Below are 15,870 nucleotides of genomic sequence, written 5' to 3'. Positions count from 1 at the left end.
AGAGGATGTATGGGACAGGTCTTGCATCTAGCTCTATTACAGGGGTATCAAGCATGAGGCAAGGGATTGGGAGCTGAGGTTGTGTAAGGATGGACAAGTATATTGTGTAGGTATATCCTTCATTTCAATTACTGCTTCACAGCCTGTGCCATATCTACATCTACATCTATACTCCGCGAGCCACCTTACGGTGTGTGGCGGAGGGTACTTATTGTACCACTATCTGATCCCCCCTTCCCTGTTCCATTCACGAATTGTGCATGGGAAGAACGACTGCTTGTAAGTCTCCGTATTTGCTCTAATTTCTCGGATCTTTTCGTTGTGATCATTACGCGAGATATATGTGGGCGGTAGTAATATGTTGCCCATCTCTTCCCGGAATGTGCTCTCTCATAATTTCGATAATAAACCTCTCCGTATTGCGTAACGCCTTTCTTGAAGTGTCCACCACTGGAGCTTGTTCAGCATCTCCGTAACGCTCTCGCGCTGACTAAATGTCCCCATGACGAATCGCGCTGCTTTTCACTGGATCATGTCTATCTCTTCTATTAATCCAACCTGGTAAGGGTCCCATACTGATGAGCAATACTCAAGAATCGGACGAACAAGCGTTTTGTAAGCTACTTCTTTCGTCGATGAGTCACATTTTCTTAGAATTCTTCCTATGAATCTCAACCTGGCGCCTGCTTTTCCCACTATTTGTTTTATGTGATCATTCCACTTCAGATCGCTCCGGATAGTAACTCCTAAGTATTTTACGGTCGTTACCGCTTCCAATGATTTACCGCCTATGGCATAATCGTACTGGAATGGATTTCTGCCCCTATGTATGTGCATTATATTACATTTATCTACGTTTAGGGAAAGCTGCCAGCTGTCGCACCATGCATTAATCCTCTGCAGGTCCTCCTGGAGTACGTACGAGTCTTCTGATGTTGCTACTTTCTTGTAGACAACCGTGTCATCTTTCCCACCAACACCAGCTTTTCTGAACTGCACAGATGGTAATGTTCCCTGCAATACATCCTTCATTTCCGTAGCACTCCTGCCCTCAACCTTCGTTAGTCATTGTCCACACTCTTCCAGCCCCTTCCTTGTCCCCATTCCAGCACTACACAGCTGTCATTCCACCACCACACCCAGCCTTTTTACTTCTCTCCTTTCCTGTTCCCCCCCCCCCCCCCCCCCCCCCCTCCACCGCCTCTCACCTGCCTTCCATCTAACCTGCAGCACTTCACTGTCCACCACCACCACCATACTATCCCTCCCCGTCCATGCCCCAGCACCCTCCATACCCCCACCCGGTCGCCACTCCCATCATGCACTGGTGCTGCTGCTCACAGTGTGGTTTCAGTTGACTGAGACTGAGACTGCAGCCATGTGTGTGAATTGTGTGTGTGTGTGTGTGTGTGTGTGTGTGTGTGTGTGTGTATTGTTGACAAAGGCCTTAATGGCTGAAAACTTTAATTGTGAGAGACCTTTTGTTGTGCCTATCTGCGAATCAGCATCTCCACTGTATGGTGAGTAGCAACTTTCCTACTTATATGTACTTATATATAGTAAAAATGAGAAAAATTAACTTGACAATATTTCATTACAGAATGCCCAGTTCTTCAATCTAATGCACAGCCTCTGGTGTTGCTAGCAAGAAATCTTCTTCACTACCATAATATGTTCAAATCTGACAGTTGCTGACAATTGAGCATATATACGGATGTGTAGTTCTTCAATGACAGTCCCAAAATACCAGCTTGTTCCACTTGCAGAATGCATCTTTGCACCTGCTGTAGCATGTTTGAATTTGATTCAGGTCTTGCGTGGTATGCAAGATCCACTTAACATGTGAATGGATAAGCGGGCACACATCTGTTACTGCTTCCCACTGACCTACCCGTTCTTCAAGAGGTTTAAAACCTCTGGCATGTCAGAAGCATCATGCAGAGCAGATGTTGTGATTGTAGCCTTTTAAGATTTGAAATTGGCAGATCAATATGCTTGGGAAGCTTAGGATTCCTGGAGGATTTATTTGATTCCCTCATCATAGCAGTAGATCAGCACAAATGAAGTGGCATAATACCTGTCAACAGCAGAAGCCAATGAATTGGGCTAGATCTGATAGTGCCATATGTTATGCACATGGTAGTATTCATCTGGATGTCAATAAGCTTTGTATGTTGACTGTTCATCCAGACAAGTGCTCAGTATTCAACACAGACTACACCAGACCCAAGGTCAAAAAGCACAGGGTTATTGCTGAGGATCCATAGGTAGTTCAACATAACTTATACAGGATACTGTTAAGAGTTTTATATTTCTGTGCTGGGTTCAGAAGGTTTTGCTTGAAAGTTTAGTATTCACTCCAAGAAGATGCCTAGGTATTTTAGGTTTCAGTTATGACAAAGAACTCTGCCTCTGTAACTTATGTTCAGTTTCATGTTCAGCATATGGTTATTCTGATGGAAGCAGCAGTAATGGCGAGAGAATTACCCCCAGGTAATCTGTTGTTCAGCTTCCTCTCCCTGTTTATCTTGCTTCCAGTGATGACATGGGACTTCTGATCTAACGTGTTGTTAACAGGTAGTGCCAACATTCTACAGTGCGTAACTTGAAGAAGTTTATAGAATGGGACCTGCACTACACATTTTTGAAGGCAGTAGTGAAATCAACAAACACTGTGGATATTTTTAGCTTCATTTGGATCCCTGGCTCTGTGAAGAAAGTAAGAGACTTCATCACAGCAGCTGTGCTCTGGTCTGAAGCCTGCTTGATCAATTGGAATATTCTCCAGTATAGCACTGTTTATTTTATTACAAAATGGACAGAAGCAATTGAAAATATGGACTGTATGTATTACTAACATTACACTGTGTAAAAAGTAAAATTACACTCCAGGATGTGGAATTTCTAATACAGCTGATAGACATGTTTCAAAATAAATAGTCAGTGCTCATAGCTTTCAGAACACCCAGTTCCACCGTAACATTAGAAATAAATAAATTGGGGATCTCAGATGATGGTGGAAGATCACTCAGTAGATGAAGAGGGACATCCCATTGTCTGAGAAGGAATGTAAGCAAAGATGTACCGCCATGGAAAGTAGATGCTCCTTCTGCTTTCTAAAGGTTTTTATTTCATATAAATGAAAAACGCAATGCATTTCTTAAAAATTGGGTTAAGAAATGTTATGCAATCTTTTCAAGAATGAAATTCCTCTTCATAAGGTAGACCACCTGGGGTAATGCTAAACATGAATGTGATGATCAAATGCATTGACTTACTCAGACCCATTACCTTAAACCAAATTTCTATCTTTTGTTTACTCATTCATACATTCATTCATTTGTCATGCTTTTTAGATAGCATTGTGAAGAAGAACTACCAAGGATGTGGAATGAGTGAAGGTATACATTAATAATGAGGAAAAAATTGTTAAAAACTTTATTGATAATTAAGCAATGGAAAATCCAGGATGGAATATAACAATATTATGAAAAGGAAAGTTGCTACCTAGCATATAGTGGAGATTCTGAGTTGCAGATGTGGTTTTAGAGTGGTTTCAGTTGCCTGAGACTGTAGTTTTGTGTGTGTGTGTGTGTGTGTGTGTGTGTGTTTGTGTGTATGTGTGTGTATTGTTGACGAAGGCCTTAATGGACAAAAGCTTTAATTGTGAGAGTCTTTTTGTTGTGCCTATCTGCGTCTCAGCATCTCCACTACGTGGTGAGTAGCAAATTTATTTTTCATAGTATTGTTATTGATAAATAACTATCATTAAACTGCTGCAAACTATTTGCATATTCTTGTGCTAAGCTTAACGCAATAAAATTAACGTGAAAGCTGCTCCTTTTTTAAAAGTTGCTGCTTCATTTATTATACTAAATGTCAGTTGTTGATGTCCTTTTAATTGATTTTACAAAAGCAGTGATTCATTCCAGTTATAATAACTTTGGCCTTCTGAAACTTCCCTGCCATATTTTGTTAAACAGAATCTCATGACAGCATGAAAATTAGTTATGGTTGCAGTCAGAAGACTGAATTAATATTTATCTACCAGATACCTAAATTACTTTTGACTGAAGAGACAGTTATGTGTCAGTCTTTCACGAAAATTATTCTTTGTTGTTTACAACACTTAAAGCTGTAAATTGTAAGGTGTAAAGTGAACTGAATATCACAAAAAGTTCATATTTTATTTACTATTTTCTATGTTTATTTTTTTTTTCAAAATTCAGGGGAAAAACAGATAAATAAATTGAGCCATTCAGTTTCTCTGTGATGAGTATGTAAATTTTTGTATTGTAAGTTATTGAATCCTAGGTAAAAGTTGATCTAGACTAATACTTTTGTTTCATTTTGTTTTGTTTCAGATTTTTTCCTAGCATCAAAAGTATCACCGAGCTTTCCCAATCTTCAAACATGAGGTTCATGCAGTTTCGGGCCCATGATAAATATGCCCTTCATCTCTCCAAAATGGAAAAGGTATTGGCCTTTGGTTCCCAGCTCTACAGTCCAGATGATGGTCCTGAAGGGGGGCTTGTGCTGGTAACCCTCTTGTTTACATGTTTCATTTAACACAAACTGACTTGCATTTATAGGTAGCTCATTAGCTACGTGATGCATGAGAAAAAAAACATTTGCATACATTTTTAGAGATTTAGTTCAGAGTGTTCTCGTACAAACTTTGCATTTCATGGGATATGAGTCACTGCCATTGCTCGAGCATTACCTTGAGAATAGCTCCCAAAAGCAAACTTCACTTTATTTTACATGTGTGGTGACCATAAGTATGTGTGAATATTAAGAACACTCCCAAAAACATAATATAATAAATTTCAGAATACCTCCAAATTAAACATCTGAAATGAATCTTTATCAATTGTTCAGAAATGAGAAAAGACTTCCTCAAGGCCACCAAAACAGGAATCTCTGGAGCAGAATTGATGCATGCACAAATTTGAGAACATTGTTCATCCCAGTTGATGCAATTTTTAATAATACCTTTAGAAGAAAAGAAAATATAAGAAATAAAGTAATTGATTGAAATCATGCATTGTCCAAACCATGAATCAGGAGACACACAATCGTTCCCAAACAATGAAGAAATAATAATGTGCCAATACATAGAATTCAGAGTTCTGTTGTTAATAAATAGATTGTAGGTGACAGAAAAACTTGAAAGAAACAGTAGAGTTCAAATGGGGAAAATCCTGCACAGGTAGGAAAAGAGAGTGATGATCAGTGAAATTAAAAGACAACATAATACTGGTACATTTAAAAAACTAAATGGAATAAAATGAAGAAAATGTTGAAATTGTGATGTATAACGGCTCATAGATTGGGAATGCAGAATGTGAGTAGCAAAGAAATCTTTGAAATAGAATGGAGAAACCAAAGAGAGAGGTTCTTGCATTGAATAAATAGATACTGTTACCAAGAGCCAACGATGTGTTACAGTAATAATAACAAGCTTCAGTTTTCAGAAGCAATGGTTGCAGGACGGGGAGTTTAAAATAATCTGAATAGTGTGTTAAGATTCAGTGTAGGATTTATGTTGTTATCATTTTAGACAGTTTGTCTGTGTGTGTTTGCCCTGAGCGACATATTGATAATAGTCGTAGTAATATAAATTTACATGTCAGAGCTGTAATGCTTGTTCATGTTTTGGTGGCAGGTAACAAGATGTTCTTCTATAGACATAACTTTAGATTAAAAAATGCAAAATAATTCTTTTACATTTAAATCTATTTCTTTAGTCAATATAATAGAGGGAAACAACCCACGTGGGAAAAATTTATCAAAAAACAAAGATGATGTGACTTACCAAACGAAAGTGCTGGCAGGTCGAAAGACACACAAACAAACACAAACATACACACAAAATTCAAGCTTTCGCAACAAACTGTTGCCTCATCAGGAAAGAGGGAAGGAGAGGAAAAGACGAAAGGATGTGGGTTTTAAGGGAGAGGGTAAGGAGCCATTCCAATCCCGGGAGCGGAAAGACTTACCTTAAGGGGAAAAAAGGACGGGTATACACTCGCACACACACACATATCCATCCACACATATACAGATGCAAGCAAGTCTGCTTGTGTCTCTGTCCATCACTGAGCACTATATTCCAAATTTTTAATTTTATGAAACTGACTAAAGAAATACCAAGCGAAAGTGCTGGCAGGTCGAAAGACACACAAACATACACACAAAATTCAAGCTTTCGCAACAAACTGTTGCCTCATCAGGAAAGAGGGAAGAAGAGGGAAAGACGAAAGGATGTGGGTTTTAAGGGAGAGGGTAAGGAGCCATTCCAATCCCGGGAGCGGAAAGACTTACCTTAGGGGGAACAAAGGACGGGTATACACTCGCACATACATATCCATCCACACATATACAGACACAAGCAAGTCTGCTTGTGTCTGTATATGTGTGGATGGATATGTATGTGTGTGCGAGTGTATACCCGTCCTTTTTTCCCCCTAAGGTAAGTCTTTCCGCTCCCGGGATTGGAATGGCTCCTTACCCTCTCCCTTAAAACCCACATCCTTTCGTCTTTCCCTCTCCTTCCCTCTTTCCTGATGAGGCAACAGTTTGTTGCGAAAGCTTGAATTTTGTGTGTATGTTTGTGTTTGTTTGTGTGTCTTTCGACCTGCCAGCGCTTTCGTTTGGTATTTCTTTAGTCAGTTTCATAAAATTAAAAATTTGGAATATAGTGCTCAGTGATGGACGGAGAAAAATAAAATAATTACTGATAATTAAAAAAGTATAAAAATCTTCCAGAGAATAAAAGCAGCATAAAAAAATCATTATGGACAAGCATAAATAGGAATTTGCAGACAAGGAAAAATTTGAGTAAGAGTTCTAACTCAGAAATGAAAAAGAAGAAAACAAGATGGCTGGTAATACGGTAATGCCTAAGACTCCAAATTTAACACAACAACAATACTGACAATCACTACTGAAAAGAAAATATTTCAAATAAATGCCATTCTGTATTTAAAGATGAGTTTTTTGCAAACAATTTAAGAAACAGAATTAGTTAGCCACAGCGTCACAGCATTCTTATGAAATTGCAGATGATGTATTCAGGATAACTTGCATGATTACTTTCATCGGGTAAAACATACTGCTTCATAGCCAAGAATTATTCTCATATCATGGATAGCCATTCTTATAGTTGTAATCTATTCCCTGTCCAACTATATCTACAGCAACATCCATACTATACAAGCCACTGGACACTGCATGGCAGAGGGTACTTTGTACCATCTGTTCCACTCATTCTACTCACAAAAAATATAGGGAAGAAACTGATGGCTTATGTGTCTCTCTAGGAGTCCTCATTTCTCTTATTTTATCCACACAGGAGAGGACTATTGAAGGTAATAAAATCACTCTGCGGTCTGTCACAAACACTGATACACTAAACTTTCTCAACAGCATTTTTTCATGAAAAGATAATCTTGCTTCCAAGGATCCCCATCTAAACTCACAGGGGATTTACCATATTTACCTGATTACAAGAAAATGTGTTTATGAAACTCATCATTCAAAAAATACAGGGTCCTCTCCCATTTGCAGAATAAACAATAGTAATTTTTTACATTTTTTAACAGATTAATATAGGGTTCATCTTACATTTACATATGAATCTTTGGCAGTGGAGTCACATGTGGATTTATTTTGAAGAAATCAGAAGGGTTGTAGGTGGGACAGTGATTCATGCTTGGCTGAGAACTAGGACAAATGTGGGGAGGAGAGTGTTGTGCGGCCATGCTGCTAACCTTCACAGCAACATCTACCACATTTAAACTGTAGTTGCATGAATTCATTTCTGGTCAGAACTCAATGGACTTTAAAGGACAGATTCTCAACAATAGCTTACATTTCTACAGGAAATGCTCAAAGTCTAGTTAGGGGTCAGTAGCATACTTGTGTGTTTCATGCACAATGTTGTTTATGCTCACCATGGGCTATGGTGGGAATGAAAGGGAATGTGTCAACTGCTTGTTCTATATTCCCTATGTGGTCGGTGAGATAGCAGCAGGTAGACAACATATTTGAGAGCAAGAGACGAAGGAATACTGTCATATTTTTACATCAATATAAGTATAAAATGTGCTATTAATTTGGGAAAAACAGCTATGTTCTCAGATCTCACTATAACCACAACCTTGTAAACTGCAACGTATTTTGAAGAAACAGACAAATGCTTGTGATAACCTATATTACAAATTCCATTTGTGACGTTTGCCTGCTTTATTTCTTCGCTCATGGTCCTCGGTGCCAACGTACTGCATTGTTATACTGGCTGAAAAATGGGCAGTGGAAGTTCAACACTGACAGTTGTAAATGATGTAGCTGACAGTTGCACAGTTGTGTTTCACAGTTCTTTACTTTCGCTGTTCACAACCCCCCCTCCCCCCCATATTACACAGTTATATGACCAGTTCACTGTTGGTAAATTATAAGCCTTGTTAACAACTTGCAAGCAAACATCAGCATATCGCTACAATAGTTTGCTATTGAACATCTATAAGCAGTAAATACCTAACCAAACATAGCGTGTAGGCTTTCATGGCCGGCGTCTTCAGTAATTAAAACTTCCGGGCTAAGAGGCCGTGGTCCAATAGTAGAAATACTTCTCCCTGACGTTTCGTTGCCAGCTGTGGGCAACATCATCCTAGGTGAGTCTACGACTGGCTGCTAGGCCGTGGAGGTCCTGTTTATATAGAGCGCGTAGAGGGCGCCACCACTCGTCACGTGTTGACAACACACAAAATGTTCTTTTTTGGTTCACTGACTTTTACTTCTAAGTATAAGGAAAAAATGTTTTACACTAATGGCAAATAGTCATTACTTCATAAATAAATATATTACACAGTTCTCATAACATATAGTGTATTGTCCAATGGCACAAAATAGCCACAAGTTAAATTTGTAATAAAAGCTAGACATTTTCATCATAAGTGATGTCCTTTTTGGGTAAACAAAGATTACATTCTAAGATACAAATCACTTTATACAAGTCTTTGCCCTGCTTCAATGAACAAATGATCATGGGTTGGAAAAAGTTAAAATGCACTGCACCTTGTGGTTCATTTTCAGACAAAAATTTCACTTTTTCAATGTGTAGTATTTTGCACAAGCACTTTCACTCTTTTAATGATTCGCACCAATGACCGTAGCAGTTTTATGCCCTAAAGCCATTACAATCCTCTTTAATGAGCTTTAACATATTTTCTCACCAAGTCATCCACACCTTCAACAGGTCCAAGTGGCAGTTAGTACAGAAATGCACAGCTATCCATTCTCTTGGGGTTGGTTCTCCTCCGCCACAGTACATGCAAAAATTAGACAAAATACCCTTTTTTGGTACACTGACTTTTACTTCTAAGTATAAGGAAAAAATGTTTTACACTAATGGCAAATAGTCATTACTTCATAAATAAATATATTACACAGTTCTCATAACATCACAATAATTAGCCCTAAAATTGACTAAAGTATTAAAGGTGGGGAATAGTAAAAATTTTAAAATCAGGTGTACATTACACTATAAAACATTGCTCTATGTCTTAATTATGTCTCAAACTGGATAAACTTGAAAGATTTGGGTTTCTTTTCCATTTGCAAAACAGCAAAAACTCAAGATCATTACATTATGATAAAAGAATAGAGTCACCATCACATAACTTAACTACCCTACTTCTCCACTCAAATCTTAGTACTACTCCCATTTAACCAGGAAATTAAATCCTCACAAAATCACGAAATGTTACCAAATAGTTGATCTGTCAAGATTATTCACATCACTCTAGCACCACAGTTACCAGTTGAACAGCAAAATTACTGTTCTTCATTCCAGTATTACCACTTTAAGCTCATAATATCTCAGAACACTTACAGAAGTCTTAGATAATCTATAGATCCAATAATGCAGCAATCACTTGTACTCCACTAAAGCATTACTGTTTCTGTTAAGCTCTCATTCCCAGCTGCAGTGTCATGAACTGCACAGTATACACAGTACCCACATGTTACCTAGTTCAAAAATGTATTATCAGTATAGTTACACCACATTTGTTTTGCATCTTCATGTTCTTGTAGCACAAAGACTGTCCCATAAAACTTTGGGCACAAGAAAAGCGGAAGAATTCACAGAAAGTTTTAAATCCTGCCATATGTAGGAAGCCTTTAATCAAAAATAGGACAGAGCCTCAGGAAACACAAATAGAAAGTCATTTTTCGCCCTCCACCAAAGACTACACCACTCCTGGGTTCCATTAAAAATGATTTGGTGATTCAGATGCCTGGGGTTAGAAGATTCACTGTGAGTACGGCCATTCGTATATCGGACAGATGACGTGTACAGTCCAGGAGAGATGCAAAGAGCACCACAGGTACACCTGCCTCTTACAACCTAATAAATCTATGTGCAGTGGCAGAGCACTGATTGACACTGGGCACTGTATGGTGTACGATAATGTCAAAATTTTATCCTCGACTTCATCTTTCTGGTACTCAGTAGTGAAAGAAGCAATTGAAATACGGTTGGTGACAAATTTAATTAATAGAGGTAGTGGCTTTAGCTTGGACAAGTCGTGGAATCCGGCAATTTCTGTAATTAAATCACAAAGACATCACGACGGTACAGCTCTACATGACACATCAATATCACCGTGTGGATCAACTGCGCAGCCATAGATTTAATTTCCATGCATACGTTACACCTCTCTGCCACCTATCAACGTCTCTGGCGCCTTGTGTATCTTTGGCCGCATAGGCAGTGGTTCGGTCCTTGAGTTTAAAAAGATGGAGCAAGTGCTGGAGCGTTAGTCACCTTGGTTCACTCCGAAGATGGCTGGATGGTATTTTGCCGAAATATAAGAAGAAGAAACTGAATTTATGCAGCTGCATGCCTGAAATTTTATGGAACAACTTACATCACATTTGTTTGTGTACAGTTATCTTTTTCATTACTCAATCATATCTGCCATTATTTTACTTACATTTCTTACCTCATTATCTAGTGGTGTGCATTCTCAAAAAATATCCCTACTGCATAGACAGGCTCCCCAACCATTAAGACCCTAATATTATTCATTATTTTATTATTGCTGCATTATCTAATAAATAAACAACTGCTTTGCTTATCCAATGCAAAACTGATTCTACTGAAAAACACTTCACAGTAACAGATCCTTATGCTAAGGTAAACTTAACTCTCGTTTCTGATCAGACAAAATATCACTTGGAGAGATTATATTAGATTCAGTTTTTGTTCCATTATTTCACTGTATTCCATCAAATTGCTTGAGATTCTAGCCTGAAGGGCGATATACATACAAATCTTGCTTATTCTTTCCACACACATTACTCCAGGCAACAATATTTAAAGCTTTATTTCCTTAATGTTAGAAGAGCCTGTACCATGACACACTTCTATAAATAGGTAGTTATCTCCATATACTGGCTGCACTGAACACAAACACTTCTATTAAACCACAAGTAATATTAAGACCTATTATTCAAGATGGTTTTTACTGCATATTGCCTCTGCTACTGCACCAGATTATACTAATTTCATTCATGACCTGATTGCTTCAGATGTTAATTATAGTTTTCAGATAATCTGCACATTCTCCTCCGCATATACTGACACCTTTCATTCTACGTTTACCTTAACCTTTCGTTTGACAGAAATTCTTTAACCATGACACCAGTTTTACTTTCATCATATTTCATAAAACCAGAACAAACACAGTATCTCATATATTTTTACCAAATACCTTCGCTGTTTTCTTGCCTCTTATGATTCCTTTACTTATCACTAACACGACATAACATATATATATAGATAACACTGGAGAATCCTTTTCTAAAATATTTCTGCTGTATGAAATTACTTGAAATTTGAAGATAGAATGTTTGTGATTCACTCATACACTACAGATGGGATAGGAGAAGAGTTTGACTGTCTCAGGAAACATGAAAAATGTGACAGACAGCCACATAATTGAATCCCACACAGAATGTTGAACCCCCTTCTTGCTAATTGCACAAGAAATTAGTCATAAATGTTACATCAGTGATGAGATTCTGAATCACCAAGAAATTGCTCTCCAAGAACTGTCCTGCCAATTTCACAGTTAATAATACCTCTTGTTTCACACTCTTTGATAGCTTAGCAGTAGCACCAATAATTTTTTTTTCCATAAACATTTTCTGTGTTCTTAACAGATTCAAAAAAAAATGCCTATGGAATACCATTCAAATCACTAAGACTGTCCGGAAAACACTTAACACGTATACCTTGAACATTTGCTGTTATTATATGGTGCCACATTTTTATTACAGGGTGCCACATTTCCTTTTTACTTATCATGTGGTCTTCTTCATACAACAAATCTTCATTACTCTTATCCCTGGAAAAACTATCATCCTGCTTACCAAAACCAGTATCAGACACATCAAATGACAGATGGCATGGACCTCTTCCTCTTTACCACTCTCATTAAACTCTAACTCTTCATTAGACCTAATATTATTCTCCTTTATTCTTTCTTTACTTAACACATTGCCATCATTATTGATGATAAATTCAAATACCTCATCCTCATCACTATTGGATTCATCATTACAACTGCTGTCAGAATCACACCCACTGTCACTTTCTCTAAGCTTTTGATTTTGTACCTCGTTTTCTCCATTTCAGCCAATTTTGAATCTACATTTTTATTTACTTTTACCAGTTTTTCCTCTACCACTACTGCACACTTGGTTTCTATCTCTGTTTCTAAATCATTTTTAATCTGATCGATTTGGTTCTCAAGTTTAACCCTATTTTCAGCACAAAATTTCCTGACTGCTTCGACTTCATCCTTACACTGTTTCTCAGAAGCATCCACTTTCCTACTATAGTCGTCACAAAGCTTCTTTCTCTCTTCTGCACATTTATTACCCATTAATGTTAATTTCTCATTAGCATTATGTACTACTTTGTTTATACTATTTTCCAGCCTACTAACATATTCTATCATACTCATACTACTCATAATTTGCCTTAACATCACTTCCAGTTTTCCGTAAGCACTATCGTCCTCCAAGTCAGTCCCCATTAAGTCTTTCTGTACTTTTAAAAATTTAACCTCCACAGATTCGTTATCAATCACATTGTCCATTTTCCCCCCTCACACTGTCTTGTTCATTAAGGCCACTCATTATATATCACTTAATAATATAAAAAGGCTTTTCCTATGAATTACCTTATTTTTATTCATTCGCCTGTTGCTGCTGCGGTTGTCATCTTCATGCGTCATCTGCACAGCTGCTGCAAGTGATAATTTTCTCAGTGATGCTTGTGGTTTATCCCAGTTGGCTGCGTCCACCTGTGTGCTGATCGGCTGCTCCTGTACTCAATGGCTACTTTCATAGAACCCACTCACTATTTGGCTGTTGCACCTCCCTGTTTAATGGTGACTACTTCAATTCTGATATTTCAGAAATAATTGAATTCACACTCCCATAGTATTGTCTGTTCACTGTCCTTGACAAAATTCCAATGCCACATGTACCACACACTCCCTTCGTTAAACTCACTGTTCAAAGTTCACAAGTCCTTGTTTATTGTGTCCAAATACAATAGTCCTCACCCAAAAGGACGCCATATATGATGTTCGCTTGATTTATTTCTTAATTGATAGTCCTCAGTGTTGACATACTGCATTGTTATACTATCTGAAAAATGGGTGGGGGTGGGGTGTGGGGGGAGTTCAACACTGACTACTGTAAATAATGTAGCCGATGGTTTCACAGTTCTTTACTTTTGCTTCTCACAAACCCCCTCCCCATATTACACAGTTATATGGCCAGTTCACTATTGGTAAATGATAAGCCTCATTAACAGCTTGCAGGCAAACATCAGCATATTGCTACAATAGTTTGCTATTGAACATCTATGAGCAGTAAATACCTAACCACACAGTTCACATTTCTTACAGAATAATAAGGTACGTGTGTCACTATTCCTCAAGTAAATTGAACAGACACTGTCATTGTTTTAACACATGGCCTATTTGTGTTACACTAATTCCACTGTTAAGTTAATGCATTATTGTTACTGATACAGACTTCCCATCTGAAAATCAGCTGTGGACAGACTGTCTTGGGACCAAAAGTTGGGTCTTTATATATCCTCACAATAATAAGCACTGAAACTATACATTGTTTTATGTTTTCATTTACAGAAATTACACGTAACACATAACTAATTCAATTAACTGAATACATCGAAAAATTCTCCCTCTTTAACAGTTCCTTCTATCACAAAGGTTAGGTTGAATTATATGTTTAAATAATGAAATTAACAGATATAGCTACACAAACAATGCTTTTGACAAACTTGGTAATTATTTTGGAATTAATTAAGGTCTGGCTTTGCTAATATATTTTCGAATAGAGCCAAATAAATACTTTAAGAATTCTAGTAGTTCTTCTTCCAAATGTTTATAATTAGTATAGAATTTATATTTGTTTATAAGTCAACAATTGCATTTAAATCACGAAACAATTACTGATTTCATCCTATAACAAAATATATTAACTAGGAATAGTCAAAATAAATTAGGAAATTGATTTCATGCACAAAACTAAACACAAAATTAATCTGGTGTTATATTTCTTAAGATTGAGGGCCAACCTTTCTCTTTTATGGAATTGCAGATCATACTTATGCATGTTAATCATAGTTAGTCAAAAATGGAAAAATTTAATTTAAGGAGGCAAATGGCAAAACAAAAGAGGAAGTAAAGAGATGCCAGTCTGCTTTGTCACACATTGCTGCTTGTTTCATTACCAGCAGTTTCAGCTGTGCTATTAGGTCTGACCCTAACCATCTCCTCAAGAATCAAGACATGTTCAGAACAAACTGCCAGATACTGGTAAAATTACAAGGCAGACCTTCCTTGCACCTTTTGTAGTTTATGTACATAATATGCATCAAAATACTTCTCAGAGACTAGTCCACTATCAAGGAACGTTTTCTGAATTTACGGTGTGTTTCTGATTTTTATTACAGAAAGTGTGTTTTGAACACATTTTCCAAAAACTGTCTTTAGCAGCTAGTTTGGGAGCCTGCACACAATGGAAATATTTTAGATCTTGAAGCTACAAACATGTCTGGCCTTATCAACAGTGTTTGTGGAGACAGATTGGTCATAATCATAGCAACAGTGTTTACTAAATTTAATAAATCAGCCAAGAAGGCGTAGTATTTTTCCTAGAATGATCAGATGGTAATTTTCAGCATTCCACTTAGATAATAAATGAACACCATTTAATTCCAGTATGGTCAACACAGAGGAATTATGGGCAAAGTTTAAACAGATTGTAAATCATGCTTTGTGGAAGTATGTGCTGAGTAAGTGAATTAAGGATGGAAAAGACCCACCATTGTTTAATAACAAAATTTAGAAAATTCTGAAGAAGCAAAGGCAGTTGTACCCTCGGTTCTAAAGACAACGTGCAAATGACTACAGGCAAAAGTTAGTAGATATTGACATGTCTGTAAAAAAAAGTCAATGCATGAGGCATACAAGTACTACAACCCTCATACCTTACCAAGTGATCTTGCCAAGAACACAAGAAAATCCAGTTACTATGTAAAATTGCTAAGTGTGTCAAAGGCTGTCCAATCACTCATTGACTTGTCTGGTAGACAATAGAAGATAGTAAAAGTAAAGCTAACATTTAAAATATTGTGTTTAAGAAATCATTCATGCAGGTGGATCATACAAACATATCATTGTTTGACCATCACACAAACTCCCATATCTGGAACATAAATTGGCATTCCTGACGTAAAGAAGCAACTGAAAG

General features: G+C 37.3%; 1 protein-coding gene across 1 annotated transcript in view; it reads left to right on the top strand.

Moving 5' to 3' along the window:
- LOC126460891 (potassium channel subfamily T member 2) overlaps positions 1–15,870 on the top strand; it is a 627,462-nt gene that overhangs the window by 542,950 nt on the left and 68,642 nt on the right. The window contains exon 19 of the mRNA XM_050095956.1: positions 4,365–4,476. Within this exon, the coding sequence (XP_049951913.1) occupies positions 4,365–4,476 (112 nt within the window). The remainder of the gene's footprint in view (positions 1–4,364; positions 4,477–15,870) is intronic.

Source organism: Schistocerca serialis, chromosome 1 (genome assembly GCF_023864345.2).
Source record: "Schistocerca serialis cubense isolate TAMUIC-IGC-003099 chromosome 1, iqSchSeri2.2, whole genome shotgun sequence".
NCBI classification, from domain to species: domain Eukaryota; kingdom Metazoa; phylum Arthropoda; class Insecta; order Orthoptera; family Acrididae; genus Schistocerca; species Schistocerca serialis.
Note: the sequence above shows the minus strand (reverse complement) of the source record. Positions and strands in the feature narration are given on the sequence as shown.